The 22775-nt window shown below is 33.5% G+C and overlaps 1 protein-coding gene across 1 annotated transcript in view; it reads left to right on the top strand.

Annotated features, from left to right (window-relative positions):
• TRDN (triadin) overlaps positions 1-22775 on the top strand; it is a 410542-nt gene that overhangs the window by 365333 nt on the left and 22434 nt on the right. Inside the window, exons 34-38 of the mRNA XM_026455003.2 lie at positions 557-583; positions 1299-1337; positions 5065-5100; positions 5844-5888; positions 8865-8888. Coding sequence (XP_026310788.1) covers positions 557-583; positions 1299-1337; positions 5065-5100; positions 5844-5888; positions 8865-8888 — 171 coding nt within the window. The remainder of the gene's footprint in view (positions 1-556; positions 584-1298; positions 1338-5064; positions 5101-5843; positions 5889-8864; positions 8889-22775) is intronic.

The following is a 22775-nucleotide window of genomic DNA, read 5'->3' as shown; positions in this document are numbered from 1 at the left end:
AATTTGTAATCAAGAAAACCAGCCATAGAATTTAGAATTGATTAATTACATCATGTATGTTTTTCAATTGTTTACATTTCATTTTATTTTATTTTTAACTTGATAGGTACTTAGAAGTTGATATATTTATGGGTACTTGAGATATTTTGATATAGGCAAGTAAATGGGGTATCCATCACATCAGCATTTATCATATTTTTTTGTGTTACAAACATTCCATTATTTTAGTTATTTTAAAATGCACACTAAATTGTTGATTCTAATCCTCCGGTTCTATCAAGTACTAGATCTTATTTATTCTATCTAACCAATTCTATAATATTTAAATTACCATTTTAGATTAATTGAATATTTGTTCTATTTTTAAAATAGATGTCTAGTTACAGTTATCAGAAATATTAAGCATCAGTACATTTCCTTGCCATTTTGAGTATATGTGCCTATTGTAATTTGGGAGGAAATATCAGAAGATAAGTTTTAATTGTCTGCTACTGAATAAAAACCTATACTTTTTCTTTTATTTTGTTTTCTTTATTTCTACATTTTTTTTTTAAAGGAGCAACATCAGAAGTCACAGAATCAGGTAAATATTTACTTTTTCAGAGGAGATAAGATAGAGTTGTGAAAATGGTATGTAAATTTAAGTTTCTAACTGTGCAACATTTAGAAAATCCTTTAGCTCCTCAAATTCCAAATATTCTGTTCTACAGAACAGCATAATGACTTCCCTACAGGCTTATTATAAGGAATAAATGATGCAATATGTCCATTTTTACCACATACAAACTTATAAGTCACCGATTAAATATTGTTTTTCTTCTCACTTTTGTCTAAAAGGTGTAGCAAGAAAATTATCAATTTACCAAGACTGCTTTGAAAACTGGATCCATATTTTGCTTAGAAATATTATGTTACATTTTTATTGCTTTAATTCATTAGTTTACTTATGAATTCATCATGCCAGGCAAATTCTTATTTCCTAAAGGTAAAAATTTAACATGTTGGTTTTCCTGTTGTTTCTAGTTTAAACTTTTAACAAAGGCATGGCTTATTCTAGCTTCTCTTCAAAGCATAAAAGAAAAGGGGAGGAGGTGGGCAAGAGGGTCATATCTGTAAGTAAACTGAGCTACTCAGGAGGGTGAGGCGGGAGGATCCCTTGAGCCCAGGAATTTGAGGGTATATAGAAAGACTCTGCCTCAAAAAATGAAGAAGAGGAGTAGGAGGAGGAAAAGGAGGAGGAAGAAATTCATGTTTTTTAAAATGATGATTTCTTGTCCCCCCCCCCCCCCCCCGGCCAGGGAAGAAGAAAACTGAAATATCTGAAAAAGAAAGTAAAGGTAAAGATGACATTTTAAGATATATACATCAAAGTAGCCACATAAACAGGAACAAAATACAAAATTATACAGATTACATGATTTAAAAACAGTTGATGAAAACGAAGACACTGATTTTATAGCACATATCATAATTATAGTTCATCATGCAAAACATATAGGTATTGCATTTTTATTAAATATCTAAAAGGATCAGGAGTGTAAAGCCAAAAGCAGACTCTACGTGTTACTACTAAATTAAAGCTACAGACTTCTTTTCATAGTACTACTGAACTGTGAAAACTGCCTACACAAAATTCATTTCCTCACCTTAAGAAGACTTGTTAATAAATATATTACTCTGATACAGAGAAAGTGGGAAAGATCTAAAATCAATACTCTAACATCCCAATGAAAAGAACTACAGAAGCAAGAGCAAACAAATTCAAAAGCTAGCAGAAGACAATAAATAACTAAGATCAGAGCAGAACTGAAGGAGTGAGAGACACAAAAAACCCTTTTAAAAAATCAGTGAATCCAAGAGTTGTTTTTCTGAAAAGATTAACAAAATAGATATACCTTTAACCAGACTAATAAAGAATAAAAGAGAGAAGAATCAAATAGACACAGTAAAAAATGACAAAGCAGATATCACCACTGATTCCACAGAAATACAAACTACCATCAGAGAATACTATAAACACCTCTACGTAAATAAACTAGAAAATCTAGAAGAAATGGATAAATTTCTGGATACACACACCCTCCCAGGACTGAACCAGAAGACGTCGAATCCCTGAATAGAACAATAACAAGTTCTGAAATTGAGGCAGTAATTAATAGCCTACCAACCAACCAAAAAAAAAAAAAAAGCCCAGGACCAGACAGATTCACAGACAAATTCTACATTCTACTAGAGGTACAAAGAGGAGCAGGTACCATTCCTTCTAAAATGATTTCAAACAATACAAAAAGAGGGACTCCTCTCTAACTAATTTTATGAGGCCAGCACCATCCTGATACCAAAACCTGGCAGAGACATAACAAAAAAAGAAAATTTCAGGCCAATATTCCTGATGACCATTGATGCGAAAATCCTCAATAAAATTCTGGCAATACGAATCCAGCAGCACATTAAACAGTTTATCCACCACAATCAAGTCAGCTTCATCCCTGAGATGCAAGGTTGGTTCAACATACACATATCAATAAATGTAATCCATCACATAAACAGAACCAATGACAAAAAACACATGATTATGTCAATAGATACAGAAAAGGCCTTTGGCAAAATTCAACATCCCTTCATGCTAAAAACACTCAATAAACTAGGCATTGATGGAATTTTTATCAAAATAATAAGAGCTTCTTGTGACAAATCCACATCCAATAGCATACTGAATGGGAAAAAGCTGGAAGCATTCCCTTTGAAACCCAACAAAAGACAAGGATGCCCTCTCTCACCACTCCTATTCAACATAGTATTGGAAGTTCCGGCCAGAGCAATCAGGCAAGAGAAAGAAATAAAAGTATTGAAATAGGAAGAGAGGAAGTCAAATTGTCACTGTTTGCAGATGACATGATTTTATATTTAGAAAATCCCATCATCACAGCCCCAAAACTCCTTGAGCTGATAAGCAGCTTCAGCAAAGTCTCAGGATACGAACTCAATGTGCAAAAATCACAAGCAATCCTGTACACCAATAATAGACACACAGAGAGCCAAATCATGAGTGAACTCCCATTCACAATTGCTACAGAGAGAATAAAATACCTAGCAATACAACCTACAAGGGATGTGAAGAACCTTTTCAATGAAAACTACAAAACACTGCTCAAGGAAATAAGAGAGGACACAAACAAATGGAAAAACACTCCATGCTCATGGATAGGTAGAATCAATATCATGAAGATGGCCATACTGCCTAAAGTAATTTATAGATTCAATACTATTGCCATAAAGCTACCATTTACTTTCTTCACAGAATTAGAAAAAAAACTACTTTAAATTTCATATAGAACCAAAAAAGAGTCCACATACCCAAGACAATCCTAAGCAAAAAGAACAAAGCTGAAGGCATCACACTATCTGACTTCAAACTATACTATAAGGCTACAGGAACCAAAACAGCATGGTACTGGTACCAAAACAGAAATATAGACCAATGAGAACAGAGGCCTCAGAAATAACAGCACACATCTGCAACCATCTGATCTTTGACAAACTTGACAAAAACAAGCAATGGGGAAAGTGAGGATTCACTGTTTAATAAATGGTGTTGGGAAAATTGGCTTGCCATATGCAGAAAACAGAAACTGGACACCTTCCTTATGCCTTATACAAAAATTAACTCAAGATGCATTAAAGATTTAAACGTGCTGGACGTGGTTGCTTATGCTTGTAATCCCAGCACTTTGGGAGGCTGGGGTGGGCAGATCACGAGGTCAAGAGATCGAGACCATCCTGGTCAACATGGTGAAACTCTGTCTCTACTAAAAATACAAAAAATTAGCCTGGCATGGTGGCACACGCCAGTGGTCTGGCTACTTGGGAGGCTGAGGCAGGAGAATCGCTTGAACCTGAGAGGCAGAGGTTGCGGTGAGCCAAGATCGTGCCACTGCACTCTAGCTTGGTGCCAGAGTGAGACTCTGTCTAAAAAATAAAAAATGAAATAAAATAAGAAAGCAAAGAAAAAGATTTAAATGTAAGACCTAAAACCATAAAAACTCTAGAAGAAAACCTAGGGAATACCATTCAGGACATAGGCATGGGCAAAGACTTCATGACTTAAACATTTGCAACAAAAGCCAAAATTAACAAATGGTATCTAATTAAACTAAAGAGCTTCTGCACAGCAAAAGGAATTATCATTAGAGTGAACAGGCAACTTACAGAATGGGTGAAAAATTTTGCAATCTATTTATATGACAAAGGGATAATATCTGGAATATAAAGGAACTTAAAGAAATTTACAAGAAAAAAACACACAACCCCATCAAAAAGTAAAGTGGACGAAGGATATGAACAGACACTTTGCAAAAGAGGGCAAACATATTTAAAAAAGTTCATCATCACCAGTCATTAGAGAAATGCAAATCAAAACCACAATGAAATACCATCTCACACCAGTTAGAATGACAATCATTAAAAAGTCAGAAAACAACAAATGCTGGAAATGATGTGGAGAAATACAATGTTGATGAGAGTGTAAATTAGTTCAACCATTGAGGAAGACAGTATGGCAGTTCCTCAAGGATCTAGAACCAGAAATAGCATGTGACCGATGGTTGGAAGCAACCCACGTGTCCATCAGTGACAGACTGGATAAAGAAAATGTGGCACATATGCACCATGGAATACTATGCAGCCATAAGAAAGAATGAGTTCATGTCCTTTGCAGGGACATGGGTGAAGCTGGAAACCATCATTCTCAGCAAACTAACACGGAACTGAAAACCAAACACTGCATATTCTCACTCATAAGTGGGAGTTGAGCAATGAGAACATATGGGCACAGGGAGGGGAACATCACACCCTGGGGCCTCTCTGGGAGTGGGGGTTAAGGGAAGGGATAGCATTAGGAGAGATACCTAATGTAGACGACGGGTTGATGGATGCAGCAAACCACCATGACACATGTATACCTATTTAAAATCCTGCATGTTCTGCACATGTATCTCAGAACTTAAAGTATAATTAAAAATAAAAAAGTAAATAAATTACCCTGTTACTATTTCTTCTACACAGAAAAAGCAGACATGAAGCATCTTAAAGAAGAAAAAGGTAATTTTTTAAAAGAATAAAAAAATAGAATGCAAAGCCCTGAAGCTAAAATATTTTAAGTCAAAATGTATTTATACCATATGAAAAAAAAAAACTTTTAAAAATGTATGTGATGAGTGCTAGCATGAGTAAAAGAAGAAATGTGGTAATTGGTGAATATCTAGTAACAGCAGTGTCAAAGAAGCAATGGATGTAAGCCAACCCACGCAAATAAGCATTGATTTGTTCTGCCACTGATGAGCAAGGTATAAAATGAATCGCAGTGTTGCCATTTTTCTTAGCATTGGGTTTATTTATTTAGAAAACTACACCATATAATAAGACAATTACTGATTTGAGTGTAATTATCATAAAGCTTACAAAGGTCTTAATTATCAAAGAGATAGTTTATTAGATCAGTAGGAAAGCATTCTTAGGCATATCAGAATTATTGTCAATGGCAAAATAACTCATTTTGTTTATCTCCAAATCCAGTTAATCAGAATGACCCATTTTTCATAGATTCTAGTTAATTTTGTTCCTGCATTCATGTTATACCTCTGTCTATAAAACAATGTCTAGTGCTAACATTTATTTTTGTTAGGTACCAGTTGGATAGAAAAAATTTTTGAAAACCACCTTGAGAAAATGTTTATAACACTTAAATTATCTTCATTCTTTAAAGCTCGGCATTGATGTGAGATAATTTTTATGGAAATTTACTTTAAAAATTTAATTTTAATTTACATTTTCCTTATTAACAGTCTCAACAAGAAAAGAAAGTCTTCAGTTACACAATGTGACAAAAGGTAATCTTGAATTACATAAGTACTATGTTGGTATGAAAATATCTGAATTATTTTGTTGCTTAATATTAATATTAAATTATTTTGAAACAAAGAAATCTAAAAGATACAAACTTCTCTTAACAGCAGAGTAAGTGGACAGGTAGAAAATCTAGCAGAAGGCTTACATTTCAATAGAAAATAAGAAAATGTGAAGAAATCAGAACTATCAGCAACATTAACATGTACAAAATATTCTGTTACACACCAGAAGAAAAAATTCTCAATTACAAAAGACTTTTTTAGCATGAACAATGTCAAAAGTAATATGGTAGTAAAAATAAATATTACTGGGATTTATTTTCATCTATGATTAAATAACATATAGTTAAGATCATGAATTTTTTTTATTACTTATAAATTAGACCTTTAAATTAATTCAACCTAGACACAAAATAGGAAATGCCAGCATGCACAATGGAGACATTTGTTTCTTAAAAAGAGAATGATCTATTTTGCTGATATTATTATCATAAAACTATAAATAAGGTTTATACTAAATTATGTAGCCTTGGCAACATAATTTTAGGCAAATTCAATTACTTTTAAAAAGTGCTTTAAATTCTAAGTTGCTAGGTAAACATAACATAACTAAGACAACTATTTCCATTCATAGCAAATACATAGATCTCTAGTAGACGGAGAAAAAGCTTTGTTTTTCACTGACTCCCTTTTACTGCTCACTGTGGTGTGTATCCCTGAAATGACTAGATATATCTAGACATACCACTTACACATAAAAGTATTCATGTATTCATAATTATCACTAATATTAAGAGGTAAAACTTTCAATAAAAAGGAAAATTACATCTGTAGAATAATATAAGGACACAATTTTTATATTGAAACAGTCTTTGGCCGGGCGCGGTGGCTCAAGCCTGTAATCCCAGCACTTTGGGAGGCCGAGACGGGCGGATCACGAGGTCAGGAGATCAAGACCATCCTGGCTAACACGGTGAAACCCCATCTCTACTAAAAATTACAAAAAACTAGCCGGGCGCGGTGGCAGGCGCCTGTAGTCCCAGCTACTCTGAAGGCTGAGGCAGGAGAATGGCCTGAACCCGGGAGGCAGAGGTTGCAGTGAGCTGAGATCTGGCCACTGCACTCCAGCCTGGGCGACAGAGCGAGACTCTGTCTCAAAAAATAAAAATAAAAAAAAAGAAACAGTCTTTGAAATATTGTTTAATATCCTTTGAGATAATCAGCCAGAATGATGAGAAAAATAAATTAATTAGAAAATGTATGGTTATACATTTTCCTATTGTTAGTTTACTTAATCCTTAGGAAAGCCCAATTATCATGCCCAGTTTGAAGATGAGATAAGTGCAATGTAAGAAAATCTGACATATCAAGAGCATTTATATGGTACAGACAAGATTTGGCTCCAAGTTTGTTATGTTTCCAAACACTATAATGGTTAAGGCCATCTATTCACACTTCAGTATTCTATTATGCTGCTGCAAATACAAGAGAAAGTTTTCTGCCAATCAGAGCAGCCCAAGGATAGAGTATATCCCACTTTGCCTCCAAGGGAGTGATGTTTTGGAGAGATGATTTGAGGAAACCTCTGTAACTCAGCTGTACAAGTGATTCAGACTTCTGATTCAGATTTCTTACTCTGTTCTGTGAATCTATCATTTTAAAGTCTTCAAATTGTCATTACATACAAAAGCACAAGTCCAACGCAGAGATCATTGAGAGCAGGCATATTCTTATTCATTCCTTCATTTAACAGTTCATTATGTATCAGTGAAAGTCTATTTTTTCCCTAAATTTCTACCTTCCTAACCAATGCTAGTATTTTTAAAGAAAAAAATAATAACATGTTAGTCTTAGTGAAGTAGTTTTCCAAATTATTTATTTTATAATTTTATGCATGAAGCATCGCACTCTAGTGATACAGAAAATATCTATCCAAGCTGAAAATGTTTTTAATAGGAATAACCTAATTTTAATAAAATTTTAACCCTGAGGTTTATGTTAGAAACTCTACAAATCTCACAATAAACCATGTAATACAGATTGCTTAAAAGTTATATTTTCTAGCCTGGCTCTTTAAATGAGACTAATGGTAGAATGGAAATGTTACTAGTCTTTTTCAAGAAGTTAGAATGTCTGCTCTAGTATTTGGAATAATAATTTCACCTTAGTTATTTTGTCCTACATGCAGCTTAATAAGAAAGCACATTTCTTTGAAAAATAATAACCTCTCATTGAAATAAATAAAGTATTATGAAAAAGTAAACTTACTTACTTTGCATGTTGTTTTTTAAGATTTATTTTATAGTCTGGTAATTATCTTATTTTTTGAAAGAAAAATAATTCTAAATGATATATTTCATGAAGTCTGGGAATTTTAAAGAAAATATTTAACTGTTACAAAATACAAAGTAAGGTATAATACAAAGTAAATACAAAATACAAAGTAAATACAAAGTTAGGTATAATAATAGTTGAGCCAAAACTCTTAATTTTACAAAGATTTTGATTTTAGTAAGAATATTTAAAAAGCATAAATATTTTGTGACACTTTGATGAATAGCTTTTTTGATAGCTGACATATTTTCTTAGATAAAATAGATTAAACAAGATAGTCAAAGAATCAACCAGGCATAGTAGCTCACACCTGTAATACCAGCTACTTGGGAGGCAGAGGAGGGAGGATGCTTGAGCACAGGAATTTGAGGCTGCAATGATTGTACTACTTCATGTCACCTTGGGCAACTGAGACCCCATCTCTAAATAAAAATTTTAAAAAATTAAAAATTATGATAAAACAAAGACTCATGTTGACAGGCAATAGAGGACTGTATTTCTTCATTGATTCTTAAATAATAAGCAAGAAACAAAATAATTAGATATTTTTATAAAGTCCACTGATTTATAATTTCCTTGCATTTTATCTCAGTTAAACAAAACTTATTTATATTCTCTTTTTAGCAGAAAAACCTGCAAGAGTATCAAGTAAGTATAGTTTGTATTAATGCCAAGTTCTCTTTGATACATAGTATCAATTTCAAGATGAAATTAATAAAATATTTATATTTTTGATGTGTTCAGTTTTAGTTTATTCTAAACTAAATCCTCTGACAGGAATTTATTAGCTTTTATTGCTACTTATGTTGAAACTAAAAAAAGGAACTATGCTATTTGAAATTACAACTTGTAACAGAAATACCTTATTATTTTCTCAAGCCTGAAAATAAAAGTGATTTGCATTTAAATAAATAAATACTTTCAGTGATTAAAGTCAAGTGAAATAAAATAATTCTGTATCTGCCTTAAACTGTCAATCACTAGAAATTTGTTAAACACCACATATGGTCGAAAAGTGATGCTTTTGCTGCTGTTTTCTAATGTTCATTAACCTAAATAAAATTGTATACCTAAGAAACCTAAACTGTAATTTAATTGTATAGCTATAATTTAACTGTAAACCTAAATTGTAATATAATTGTTTATCTAAGAAATCTAAATATAACTGTATATTTAAGAAAAGCATCATAGTTAGGAATGGATGTATCTTCTATAGTATAAACCACAGCTCCCAGAATAGATTCTCTAGAATATTAGGATCCAGGTACAGATAGAAATTCTCTGTATATAGGATATAACTGTAAATATTCTTACAAGTTCCTAAAATTCAAGGAAATAACAATTTATCCTTTTTTATTTCCATATTTATAAAAAAGTTATTCTAAATAAGTGCCACCCAACACAAATATAAAATGTGACATATATGTAATTTTAATTTTCTAGTTGACACATTAAAAGACAAAAAGAAATAAGTGAAAATAAGTTTAGTAATATTTTATTTTATGTAACTTATTTTATACACAATTTATTTCAATATATAGTCAATATAGAAATGTATTTATCCTCTACATTTGTTTTTTGTATTGAGATTTTGAAATCTTATGTGTATTTCACACTTACAGCACATTTTATCTTGCGCTAGTCACATTTCAATTTCCCAAAGCCACAGGTAGTCACTGGCTACAGAATTGGATAGAGAAGGTCCAACTGAGTGCTTATACTGTACCTAATGCTAATATTGAAGACAATAAAAGTGAATCATTAAAATATGATACTTACCACATATGTCATTCAAAGGTCTTTGATTTCAGGTGATCGTAGACTTGCTTCAGGAATTTAAAAAAGGAAAGATATTGTAAGGACCCAAAATTGTCTCACTGATGGCAAGGGCAAAATGTACAGATAAAAGCAAAGGCCCTTGGAAGCTACCTTATTCCACACCATTCCCCTACAGCCAAAGGTAATGAGAGCAGACTTCATAAAGGAGGTAATGCCAAGATTTTTGCCTTGAAGAATGGTTAGGATTTGGATAGCTGGAGAAAAGGATAGAAATGGCTAGCAGAGAAAGAGAGCATCAGAAGTATTGGTTTAAGTTGAGGGGTAGTGTTAGAAAGAAGTGGGAAGTAAAGACATTTAGGGTGAAACTGTCAGGTGGAGAACATGTAAGGCCAAAAGATTTTAGAATGTGCCACAGAAAGCTATGGTTTACTTCCTCCCAGAAGGAAGTAAAAAGTCAAGGAATTATTGGGACACCTAACTTCATAGTAATAGCAGTTGTAGTAATAAGAGTAAGATTATGAGCAGTAGCTGAAAAGGGAAAGATATGAGAAAGAAAAATATATCATTTAAAATATATCATTTATGGGGACCATATTAAAATAAATAGTCAGAGACATCATGGAATGATTCTGTTTAAAAGGTGGTTTTCTGAGTATGTGAAGCTTATTTTCTCTATAGCATACATTATTGTTTTTATTATGCTTTTTAGGAGCAAGCATCAAAAAACTGCCTTAGGTATTTATAAAGAAGAGCATACTATATATATTTGAAACTAAACAAGTATCATTCTTTATCTGAATCCTTTTACAGCATTATGCATATGTCTATTTTGTTAGCGTTGGTGGTAGTAGTGGGTTTTGGGACTCAGAACTTTTTTTCGGTCATTTGTTTCTGTTTAAAGGAGTTTCATGAAATAGCTATGCTTTGTGGCCATCACTCTCTTCCTCTTGCCTATTCTAACTCCACCCTAGTGCTTGCACATCTTATCTAGCCGGGACCAGGTCCTATAACTTTTACAGCCATGAGCATGTCATGTCTTTTGCTTGTGTTCTTTTCAATTTCTTTAATCAGTATTTGTAGTTTTCCTCGCAGAGATCTTCTCTTTCTTGATTATGTTTATTCCTAGGTATTTTTCTTATAGCTGTTATAAATGGGATTACCTTCTTGATTTCTTCTTCAGCTAGTTCATTATTGGTGTATGGAAATGCTACTCACTTTTATGTTGATTTTGTATTCTGCTATTTTACCAAATTTATCAAATCTAGAAGTTTTTTTGGTCGAGTCTTTGGGGTTTTCTAGATGTAAGATCATATCATCAGCAAAGTGGGATAGTTTGAATTCTTTTCCAATGTGGATGCCTTTTATTTCTTTTTCTTGTTTGATTGTTCGCTAGGAAATTCTATTTATTTCTTTCTCTTGTTTTGATTATTCTGGCTAGGACAGTCTATTCTCCCCCCTTTTGAAGTCATCACGTCTATTATTTCTGTTTTTATGTCCATGTGTACACGTTGTTTAGCTCCCACTTACAAGTGAGAACACGTGATAAATTTGATTTTCTGTTTCAGAGTTATTTCATGTATTATGATGGGTTTCAACTCCATCCATGTTGCTGTGAAATACATGATTTTACTCTTTTTTGTGGCTTTATAGTATTCCGTGGTATATAAATACTATATGTTTTTTATCTAATTATCCCTTAATGAGCACTTAGGTTGATTCCATGACTTTGCAATTGTGAATAGTGCTGCAATAAACATAGAAGTGCAGGTATCTTTTTAATATAATTATTGCTTTTCCTTTGGGTAGATATGCAGTAGTGGGATTGCTGGGTCAAATGTTAATTCTAATTTAGTTCTTTGAGAAATCTCCATAATGTTTACTATAGGAATTGAACCAATTTACATTCCAACCAACAGTGTATAAGCCTTCCTTTTCTCCACATCCTCGTCAACATCTGTTTTTGTTTTTTTGGTTTTTTTTGTTTTTTATTTTTGTTTTTTTTTTTACTTTTTAATAATAGGCTTTCTGACTGGTGTAAGATGGTATCTTATTATGGTTTTAATTTCTGTCATAATTAGTAATGCTCAGTATGTTTTCATATGTTTGTTGGATGCTTGTATGTATTTTTTTGCAAGATATCTGTTCATTTGCCCTCTTTTCAAAGGGGTTGTCCTTTATTCTGTTGATGAGATGTATCAGGTTTATTGATTTTCACATGTTGAGCCATCCTTGCATCCCTGGAATGAATCCTTCTTGGTCATGGTGTATTATCTTTTCGATATGATGTTGGATTCATTATGCTAGTGTTTTGTTGAGTGTTTTGGCGTCTGTATTCAACAGAGATACTCGTTGGGAGTTTTAGTTTTTTGTATGTTCTTGTCTGGTTTTGGTATCAGGATAATACTGACTTTGTGGATTGAATTAGGGAGAGTTCTCTCCTCATTAATTTCTTGGAATAGTTCTAAAACTGGTATGAAGTTTTTCTTTCTATGTTTCATAGAATTTGACTGTGAATCCATTCAGTCCTGGAATTTTTTGGAATGACTGACTAAATTTTGCTCTGGTTGATCTGTTCAGGTCCTATTTCTTCCTGATTCAGTCTTGGTGAGTTTTATGTTTTCAGAAGTTTATCAGTATCCAATAGGTTTTCCAGTTACTTAGCATATAGTTGTGCATATGATTCCCTGATGATCTTTTGTATTTCTGTGGTATCTGTTGTACTGTCTCCTTTTTCCTCTGAGTTTATTTGGGTCTTATTTCCTTTTTTTCCTCTCTTTTTTTTTTTTTTTATTATACTTTAAGTTCTCTTATATTTCTGCTCAGGCTAGCTGGCTGTTTTGATTTTATTATTTCAGCACACAATTTTATTGATCTTTTGTTTATTTTTATTTCAGTCTTTAATCCATTTGAGTTAATTTTTGTATAAGGTGTAAGGAAGGGGTCCAGTTTCAGTTTTCTGCATATGGCTAGCCAATTTTCCCAATACCATTTATTAAATAGGGAATCCTTTCCCTATTGTTTGTTTCTGTCAGGCTTGTCAAAGAGCAGGTGGTTGTAGATGTGTGGTGTTATTTCTGTGGCCTTTGTTCTGTTCCATTGGTCTATATATCTGTTTTGGTACCAGTACCATGCTGTTTTGTTTACTGTAGCTTTGTAATATAGTTTGAGGTCAGGTAACATGATGCCTCCAGCTTTGTTCCTTTTGCTTAGGGTTGTCTTGACTATACAGGCTGTTTTCTGGTTCCATATGAAGTCTAAAGTAGTTTTTTTCTAATTCTGTGAAGAGAGTCAAAGGTAGCTTGACAGGAATAGCATTGAATCTATAAATTACTTACTTTGGGTAGCAGGGTCATTTTAATGATATTGATTCTTCCCCTCTGTGATCATGGAATGTTTTTCCACTGGTTTATTCATCTCTTATTTTCTTAAGCAATGGTTTGTAGTTCTCCTTGAAGAGGTCCTTCACATTCCTTGTTAGTTGTATTCCTAGGTATTTTATTATCTTTGTAGCAGTTGTGAATGGGAGTTCACTCATGATTTGGCTCTCTGTCTATTATTGGTGTATAGGAATGCTTGTGATTTTTGCACATTGATTTTGTATCCTGAGACTTTGCTGAAGTTGCTTATTAGCTAATGGAGTTTTTGGGCTGAGACAATGGGGTTCTCTAAATATGAAATCATATCATTTGCAAATAGAGACAATTTGACTTCCTTTCTTCCTATTTCAATACCCTTTATTTTTTTCTCTTGCCTAGTTGCCCTGGTCAGAACTTCCAATACTATGTCAAATAGGAGTGGTGAGAGAGGGCATCATTGCTTCCAGCTTTTGCCCATGTGGTGTGCTATTGTCTGTGGGTTTGTCATAAATAGCTCTTATTATTTTGAGATACATTCCATCAATACTTAGTTTATTGAGTGTTTTTAGCATGAGGGGATGTTGAATTTAATCGAAGGACTTTTCTGCATTTATTGAGATAATCATGTGGTTTTTGTCATTGGTTCTGTTTATGTGATGGATTACGTTTATTGATTTGCACATGTTAAACCTGCCTTGTACCCCAGGGATGAAGTCAACTTGATTGTGGTGGATAAGCTTTTTGATGTGCTGCTGGATTTGGTTTGTCAGTATGTTATTGAGAATTTTGCATCAATGTTCATCAGGAATATTGGCCTGAAATTTTCTTTTTTTGTTATGTCTCTGCCAGGTTTTGGTATCAGCATGATGCTGGCCTCATAAAATGAGTTAGGGAAGAATCCTTCTTATTCTATTGTTTGGAATAGTTTCAGAAAGTATGGTACCAGCTCCTCTTTGTACCTCTGGTAGAATTTGGCTATGAATCCATCTGCCCCTGAGTTTTTGTTTTTTGTTTTTTGTTTTTTTTTTGGTTGATAGGCTATTACCTCCATTTCAGAACATTTTAGTGGTCTATTCAGGGATTTGACTTCTTCCTGGTTTAGTCTTGGGAGGGTGTATGTGTCCTGGAATGTATCCATTTCTTCTAGATTTTCTAGTTTATTTGCATGGAAGTGTTTATAGTATTCTCTGATGGTAGTTTGTATTTCTGTGGGATCAAAGGTGATATCCCCTTTATCATTTTTATTGTGTCTATTTGATTCTTTCTTTTCTTCTCTATTAGCCTGGCTAGTGGTCTATTTTGTTAATCTTTTTTTTTAAAAAAGCTCCTAGATTCATTGATGTTTTGAAGGGATTTTTGTGTCTCTATCTCCTCTGTTTCTCCTCAGATCTTGGTTATTTCTTGTCTTCTGCTAGATTTTGAATTTGTTTGCTCTTGTTTCTCTGGTTCTTTCAGTTGCGATGTTAGCGTGTCAATTTTGAATCTTTCCTGCTTTCTCATGTAGGCATTTAGTGCTATAAAATTCCCTCTACACACTGCTTTATCTGTGTTCCAGAGATTCTGGTACATTATATCTTTGTTCTCATTGGTGTCAAAGAACTCATTTATTTCTGCCTTAATTTCGTTACATAGCCAGTACTCATTCAGGAGCAGGTTATTCAGTTTCCATGTAGTTTTGTAGTTTTGAGTGAGTTTCTTAATCCTGAGTTACAATTTGATTGCACTGTGATCTGAGTGACTGTTACAATTTCCATTATTTTGCATTTGCTGAGGAGTGTTTTACTTCCAATTATGTGGTCAATTTTAGAGTAAGTACTATGTGGTGCTGAGAAGAATGTATATTTGATTTGGGTGGAGAGTTCTGTTGATGTCTGTTAGGTCCTCTTGGGTCAGAGCTGAGTTCAAGTCCTGAATATCCTTGTTAATTTTCTGTCTTTTTGTCCTGTCTAGTATTGAAAGTGGGATGTTAAAGTCTCCCACTATTACTGTGTGGGATACTAAGTCTCTTTGTAGGTCTCTAAGAACTTGCTTTATCAATCTGGGTGCTCTTGTATTGGGTGCGTATGTATTTAAGGTAGTGCTTCTTGTTGCATTGATCCCTTTACCATTATGTAATGCCCTCCTTTGTCTCTTTTCATCTTTGTTGGTTTAAAGTCTGTTTTATCAGAGACTAGGATTGCTACCTCTGCTTTTTTTTTCCTTTCCATTTGCTTGATAAATGTTCCTGCATCCCTTTATTTTGGCCTACGTATGTCTTTGCATGTATGATGTGTCTCCTGAATGTAGCACACTGATGGGTCTTGACTCTTTATCCAATTTACTAGTCTTTGTTTTTTCATTGGGGCATTTAGCCCATTTACATTTAAGGTTAACATTGTTCCGTGTGGATTTGATCCTGTCATTATGATGCTAGCTGGCTATTTTGCACATTAGTTGATGCAGTTTCTTCATAGTGTTGACAGTCTTCACATTTTGGTATGTTTTTGCAGTGGCTGGTACCAGTTTTTGCTTTTCATTTTTAGTGCTTCCTTCAGGAGGTATTGTAAGGCAGGCCTAGTGGTGACAAAAATCCCTCAGCATTTGCTTGTCTGTAAAGGGTTTTATTTCTCCTTTGCTTATGAAGCTTAGTTTGGCTGGATATGAAATTCCAGTTGAAAACTGTTTTCTTCAAGAATGTTAAATGTTGGCCCCCTCTCTCTTATGGCTTATAGGATTTCTGCAGAGAGATCTGCTGTTAGTCTGATGGGCTTCCTTTTGTTGGTGACCTGGCCTTTCTCTCTGGCTGTCCTTAATATTTTTTCCTTCATTTCAACCTTGGTGAATCTGCTGGTTACGTGTCCTGGAGTTGCTCTTCTTAAGGAATATCTTTGTGGTGTTCTCTGTATTTCCTGAATTTTAATGTTGGCCTGTCTTGCTAGGTTCGGGAAGTTCTCCTGAATAATATCATGAAGTGTGTTTTCCAACTTGGTTCCATTCTCCCCATCCCTTTCAGATACTCCAATTAAACATAGGTTTGGTCTTTTCACATAGTCCTATAGTTCTTGGAGGTTTTGTTCATTCTTTTTTATTCTTTTTTCTCTAATCTTGAATTCACACTTTATTTCATTAAGTTGATCTTTAATCTCTGATATCTTTTCTTCCTCTTGATCAGTTCAACTATTGATACTTGTGTATGCTTCAGGAAATTCTTGTGCTGTGTTTTTCAGCTCCATCAGTCATTTATGTTCTTCTCTAAAGTGGTTATTCTAGTTAGCAGTTACTGTAATCTTTTCTCAAGGCTCTTAGCTTCATTGCATTTGGTCAGAACATGCTCTTTTAGCTTGGAAGAGTTTGTTATTACCCTCCTTCTGAAGCCGACTTCTGTCAATTTGTCTAATTCATTTTCTATCGAGATTTTTTCCCTTGTTGCCGAGGAGTTGTGATCCTTTGGAGGAGAAGAGGCATTTGGTTTTCGGAATTTTCAGCATTTTTGCACTGGCTTTTTCTCGTCTTTATGGATTTATCTAACTTTGATCTTTGATGTTGGTGACCTTTGGATGGGATTTTTGCATGGGCGTCCCTTTTGTTGATGTTGATGTTGTTGCTTTCTGTTAGTCAGTTTGCTCTCTAACTGGAGAAACTTGAATATTCTGTAGTTGTTGACAAAATGTTCTATAAATTCCTGCTAGTTTTCTCCTGTAACTGGATGTCCAAGTGTCTTGCTAGACTTGAGGTGTTTTCATCTATTATTTCATTAAACAGGTTTTCTAACCCTTTCCAACCCTCTTTGATCTTGGGGACGTTGATAATTTGAATATTCTGTCACTTTATGTCATCCTAACTGTAACAAAAAAAAAAAATTGCTCATCATTAAGTTATTTTTCTTTATTTTTGGCTTACTGGATTATTTCCAAAGACCTGTTTTCAAGTTCTGAGATTCTTTCTTTTACTTAATGTAGCCTATTGAAGAAGGTTTCCAGTGTGTTTTGTATTTTATCAATGAATTCCTTAGTTTCAGAATTTCAATTTGGTTCTATTTTAAAATAGCTATCTCTTTTTTAAATTTCTGATTCATATCCTAATTTGTTTATCTGACTTCTCTGTATTGTTTTTCAGATTTCTCTTGTATCTAACTGAACTTCTTTAAAATCAGTATTTTGGTATTTTTATGTAGGATTTTGTGATTTTCTTTTCCATTGGGATCTATTGGTAGATAATTATTGTATTCCTTTGTAGGTGTCATATTTTCTTGTTTTTTTTTTTTTTTTTTTTTCTGTATCCTTATGTTGCTATCTGTGTATCTGGTGTAACGGTTGTTTCCTCCAATTTTATGGATTTGCTTTAATAGGAGAGGATGTTTTCCTAAAGATGTGTATGTATTTCCTAAAGATGTATATTGTTGATTTGGATAGGGTACTTTAGCTTTGACTTTGGGTGTCTGAAAATGGCCTGCCTTCTCTCTCTCTCATTAGTGGCCATGGTGATGTTAGCCCCAGAGCAGAACACAGTTCTCTGGGGCTGTGCTCTGAGACTGGGGACAGCTGTGGGCCTGCCACTAAGGATGATGGGGCCACTCTCAATAGAGTGGCACAGGCAGGCAACTAGGGGCACCTAGTTTTCTTGCACCTTGGTCCTGCAGCAACCTGCAGCAGCAACAGCGGAATTTGTCTTCAGGGCACATGAAAGTGTCAGGCCTTCCTTCTCCCTCCTTGACCTTGTGGTGACAGTGGCAGCATTGACTCCAGGGCAGGACACAGTCCTTTTGGAGCTGAGGTCTCAGAATTCTGTCATGCTGTAGCTGCTCAGGGCTTGGAAGCCTGTGAGACTCAATATGAGTTCCTTCTTTGGAGCAATGTCTTTGTATAATTTTCAGGCAGCTCTCCATGTTAGTCTTCAGGCCTGCAAGAGTTGAGGAACTCTCCCATATCCAGTACTGTTAGTCCGTGGTTGAAATGTGGAGCCCTTGGAAACATTTACTTACACTTTCCCCATGTTCCAGAGCTTCTCCTGGCTCCCAGCCAATCATAGCCAGACAGACTGCTACACTTTGTTTTCCTTCTTTGCTTTTGGTGCTTCCTGTCACTTCTCTGTTGAATTCCAGTGTAATCTCTTGGACCATCTATTCAAAGTCTGACTATCTACTTGATATTTTTGTTTCTTTCCATGGAGGAGGCTCGTATTAGCTGAATCTAGACAGCCGTCTTGCTCCCAGCCTCTTGCTTTCTAATTTGTAAATATTCATTTGATTTTTATTCTGTATCTTTATTTTTGTAGATATGGTAAATATATGATAAATAGTGTGCTTTCCATGGAGTTTGGAGGAATACATTGGGAGGAGGATGTGTGAGATTATGTTATATTTAGTACTTATTGTCTTAAAAATTAAAAGCAAAAAAAACCCACATTCTTAAAATTTAAATAACACCACTATCTATTCCTGATATTAACATTTTAAATTTTTTGAAAACTTTTTCTCTAAAAAAGCAAAAATACATCCTAAAATATTATTTTCCAGGAACTTGCCCAAAGGCAAAATGTGAAATAAAACCAAGGGATGATAAAATAAAATACATTCTTAAAAGGCAAACAATGCTGAGGGAAGGTTTTTCAACCAGATGAGTCATAAGGCTACAGGGGATCTATTTTTGATATACTCAAAATAGATTTGGGTATATCAAAGAAAAAGATTTTATAGATGTGCATAGTTATTTTCTTGCTATTGTCCAGGAGTCAGCATTTAAATAAAGCTAGGTTGGTTTGATCCTCAAAATGAGTAATTCAAATGAAATAATGTAGTAGGAGCATTTCTTGAGATTATTGTATGTGGAGATTTAACTTTGCCATCTTTCCTGTAATTTTTTTTTTCTTGAATAGGGGAGCATTTTTGCCATTAGCACTTCATCAAAATTACCTGAATGCACCAAGTTTTGAGATCATTATAATCTTTGAGATACAATTTTGATGTTAGTCCAAGATAATAAATTTAACTTTGACATCGCCATAATAATAAATTTAGTGTTTTCTAGAAGTTTATTACTTTACAATGAAGTTTCAACCAAGCCTTCTAGAAAAGTACTTAGGATTTCCATGTTTTAAACAACTTTCTTTCTATCTTACTTTTGTAATTTTTCAAAAGCTTTATAACTTTTAATATTCTGATCTAGATTTTTGGCTCTGCATTTTTTCCTTCCTTTATAAATATGCTAAGTAAATAAGGTAGTTGTTTCAATATTAGAGTATAACAGATATTTTAGATGTCAGAATTAAGCACTTTGAAAATTAGTCTGAAATTTAAGCATAAGATAAAATTAAATACAGATTTCATAGATATAAAAGTTGATAGTCTTTTTCCGAATTTACATGTTATTGTATCTTATGATGTAAAGAAAACTCTGAAATTAATATCTAGTACGGATTCTTTTAATGACTATAATTAACCATAACTAAGGCATATTATTTGTTATAATATATATAATGATGAATAAATAAAAGTGTAAGCTATTTTTATTGATTATATTTTCCCAAATTGAAAATGTTCAGTAATTTCAGAAAACTAGAATTTCCCAATGTCATTCCCATTTGAAGGAATATTTCAATTTGTCAAATAATAATGTTACTATTAATGAGTAAATAAATTATAAAATGATAATTCAGTGGCAGAAAACAACTAATTTTCTTAAACACAGAAATTCTTAAACACAGAATATGCTTCATTTTATGTTGATAGCATCTTTAGTTTCCTTTTTTACATAATTAAATTAATGATATTTTCTAACATAATCAAATTCAACCTAAAAGCTACTTCAGAGTAAATTCACCTCAAAAATCAAGTAATTTATGTTATCTCAGACTAATTAAATTGTCTGAGATAAAATGACATATCAACATTTTAACTTTTCAATAAATGAATCAATTTTATCGCTTCACAACATATGCCAGTCCCATATCTGGCACTGCACAAGAAAATTTAATAGTCTAATTCGGATGTAGTTACAGAAGAAGTCTGTAAACATTGTTTACTTAACTTTACAAAATGAGTGTGAATAATGTTATTCATGCCCGATTATGTTTTGAATTCATTTGTCTAAAATTAGATCTAAATGTTTCCAAAAAATAAACTGAATTGTTGACACTAAAATGGCTATTCAGTCTCTTTTTCTACTTTGTTAATATTATTTATGAAAAAAAATCCATTGCTATCAATATATAACTGTATGTATGGCTTTTTTTCTTACATTGTTTCAGCAAGTAAGATTGACTATATATTGCAATCAAAAACAGAAAGAGAAAAAAAGACCTTCGCATTTCTAAAATAATTAATTGGAAAATAAAGTTTTGGGAGAGAGAGATCATCATTTTCTTTTATTACTTTCATTTATATACAAATTAATATCAAAAATTTGAATTTCCTATCCTTCTTACAAATGTAAATTATTCCAGTGTATTTTGTTCTTTAAAAATATTTTATTATGTAGTTTCTGGTATATACAAAGTAACATATAGTTGAAAACTGGATACTACAAATACTGTGACTTCACTATTTCAACCCTCGATTCCTATCAGAAGTAACTACTACAATGAGTTTCATTTTTTGATTCCCTTGATTACTTTTTCCTAATTTTATGACATGTGTTGGTCTCTCATCTCTGTGTGTGTATAGCACATTGTAGAACATACTCTGAAATTGTTTACTTAATGTTATGCTTCTCAGGTTTATCAGTATTTTTAGGTAGTTACATTTTACTTATTTTCACTGCCATATAGTATATTACTTTGTGAACATACACATTTAATCAGTTCTACTCTTGATGGACATTTGCATTGTTTCCCATTTATTTGAGGTTTTTCTGTTTCCTTTATAAATATCAAATATGTATGCTTATTTTATTAATCTATTTCCTTTCTTTTACATATATACATAACAGCTATAAATTTTCCTTTAAGCACTACTTCAGCAGCATCCCACAAACTTTTATAGGTAGTATTTTCATTACAATTCAATGTTAAGCATATTTAATTTCCATTCTAATTAATTTTAACTAGTTTATTATATCAATTTTATTTATAGAATATATTTTTAAATTTCCAAAACTATGAGAATTACTGAAGTTATTCTTATTTAACCAAACTCCAATTTAATTGTGTAGTAATCACGGGAAGATCTTGTCTTTGAAATGTGTTCAGTGTTTATCTTGTGAACTAACTAACCTATTAGTTTCAGTGAATACTGTATATATGATTGAGAAGATTGTGTCTTTCCTAATGGTTGAAAGCACATTTCTGTAGCCATTAAATCAAGCTAAATTGTGTTTTTAATTACCCTGTGTCTTTTTGACTTTTTGTATATTTGAAGTATCAATAACTGAAGAAACTATATTGACATCTCCTTCTATGAGGAGAAATTATCAGTTTATCCCTGTAGTTCAATCAATTTTTATATCAGGTGCTATTTCATGTTATACATAAGTTTATATCAATTTTGTGTCTTTCTGATATATTGAACATTTATCTTTATATGATGACTTCTCTATCCCTTACAATGCACTTTTTAAAAAGAGGATATGGCCGGGCGTTGTGGCTTATGCCTGTAATCCCAGCCCTTTGGGAGGCCAAGGTGGGTGGATCACGAGGTCAGGAAATCGAGACCATCCTGGCCAATAAGGTGAAATCCTGTCTCTACTAAAATACAAAAAATTACCCAGGCATGGTGGTGCACGCCTGTAGTCCCAGCTACTTGGGAGGCTGAGGCAGGAGAATCGCTTGAATCCAGGAGGTGGAGTTTGCAGTGAGCTGAGATCACGCCACTGGACTCCAGCCTGGCCACAGAGCGAGACTCTGTGTCAAAAACAAAACAAAACAAGAGTATTATGCAGTATGTCTGATATTAATATAATTATTCTTCTTTCTTTCCTTTCCTTTTCTTTTCCTTCCTTCCCTCCTTCTCTCTCTCTTCCTTCCTTCCTTCCTTTCTTTCTTTCTTTTCTTTTTCTTTCTTGTTTTGAGATGGAGTCTTGCTCTGTCACCCAGGCTAGAGTGCAGTGGCATGATCTTGGCTCACTGCAGACTCTGCCTCCCGGATTCAAGAGATTCTCCTGCCTCAGCTTCCTGAGTAGCTGAGATTACAGGTGCTCGCCACCGCGCCTGGCTAATTTTTTGTATTTTTTAGTAGAGACGGCATTTCACCATCTTGGCCAGGCTCGTCTCGAACTCCTGACCTCATGATCCACCCTCCTCGTACTCCCAAAGTGCTGGGATTACAGGCATCAGCCACCTCTCCTGGTCTAATTATTCTAGCTTTCTTTTGGTTAATATTTTATCTGAATGTATTTTCAATTAAACCTTTATGTCCTTTCATGACATTATGTTTTATGTATGTGTCTATCAAAAAATATTGAGCTAAATTTTATTTTACATTATATAA

The sequence above is a fragment of the Piliocolobus tephrosceles genome, chromosome 5, assembly GCF_002776525.5.
Source record: "Piliocolobus tephrosceles isolate RC106 chromosome 5, ASM277652v3, whole genome shotgun sequence".
Lineage (NCBI taxonomy): Eukaryota > Metazoa > Chordata > Mammalia > Primates > Cercopithecidae > Piliocolobus > Piliocolobus tephrosceles.
Note: the sequence above shows the minus strand (reverse complement) of the source record. Positions and strands in the feature narration are given on the sequence as shown.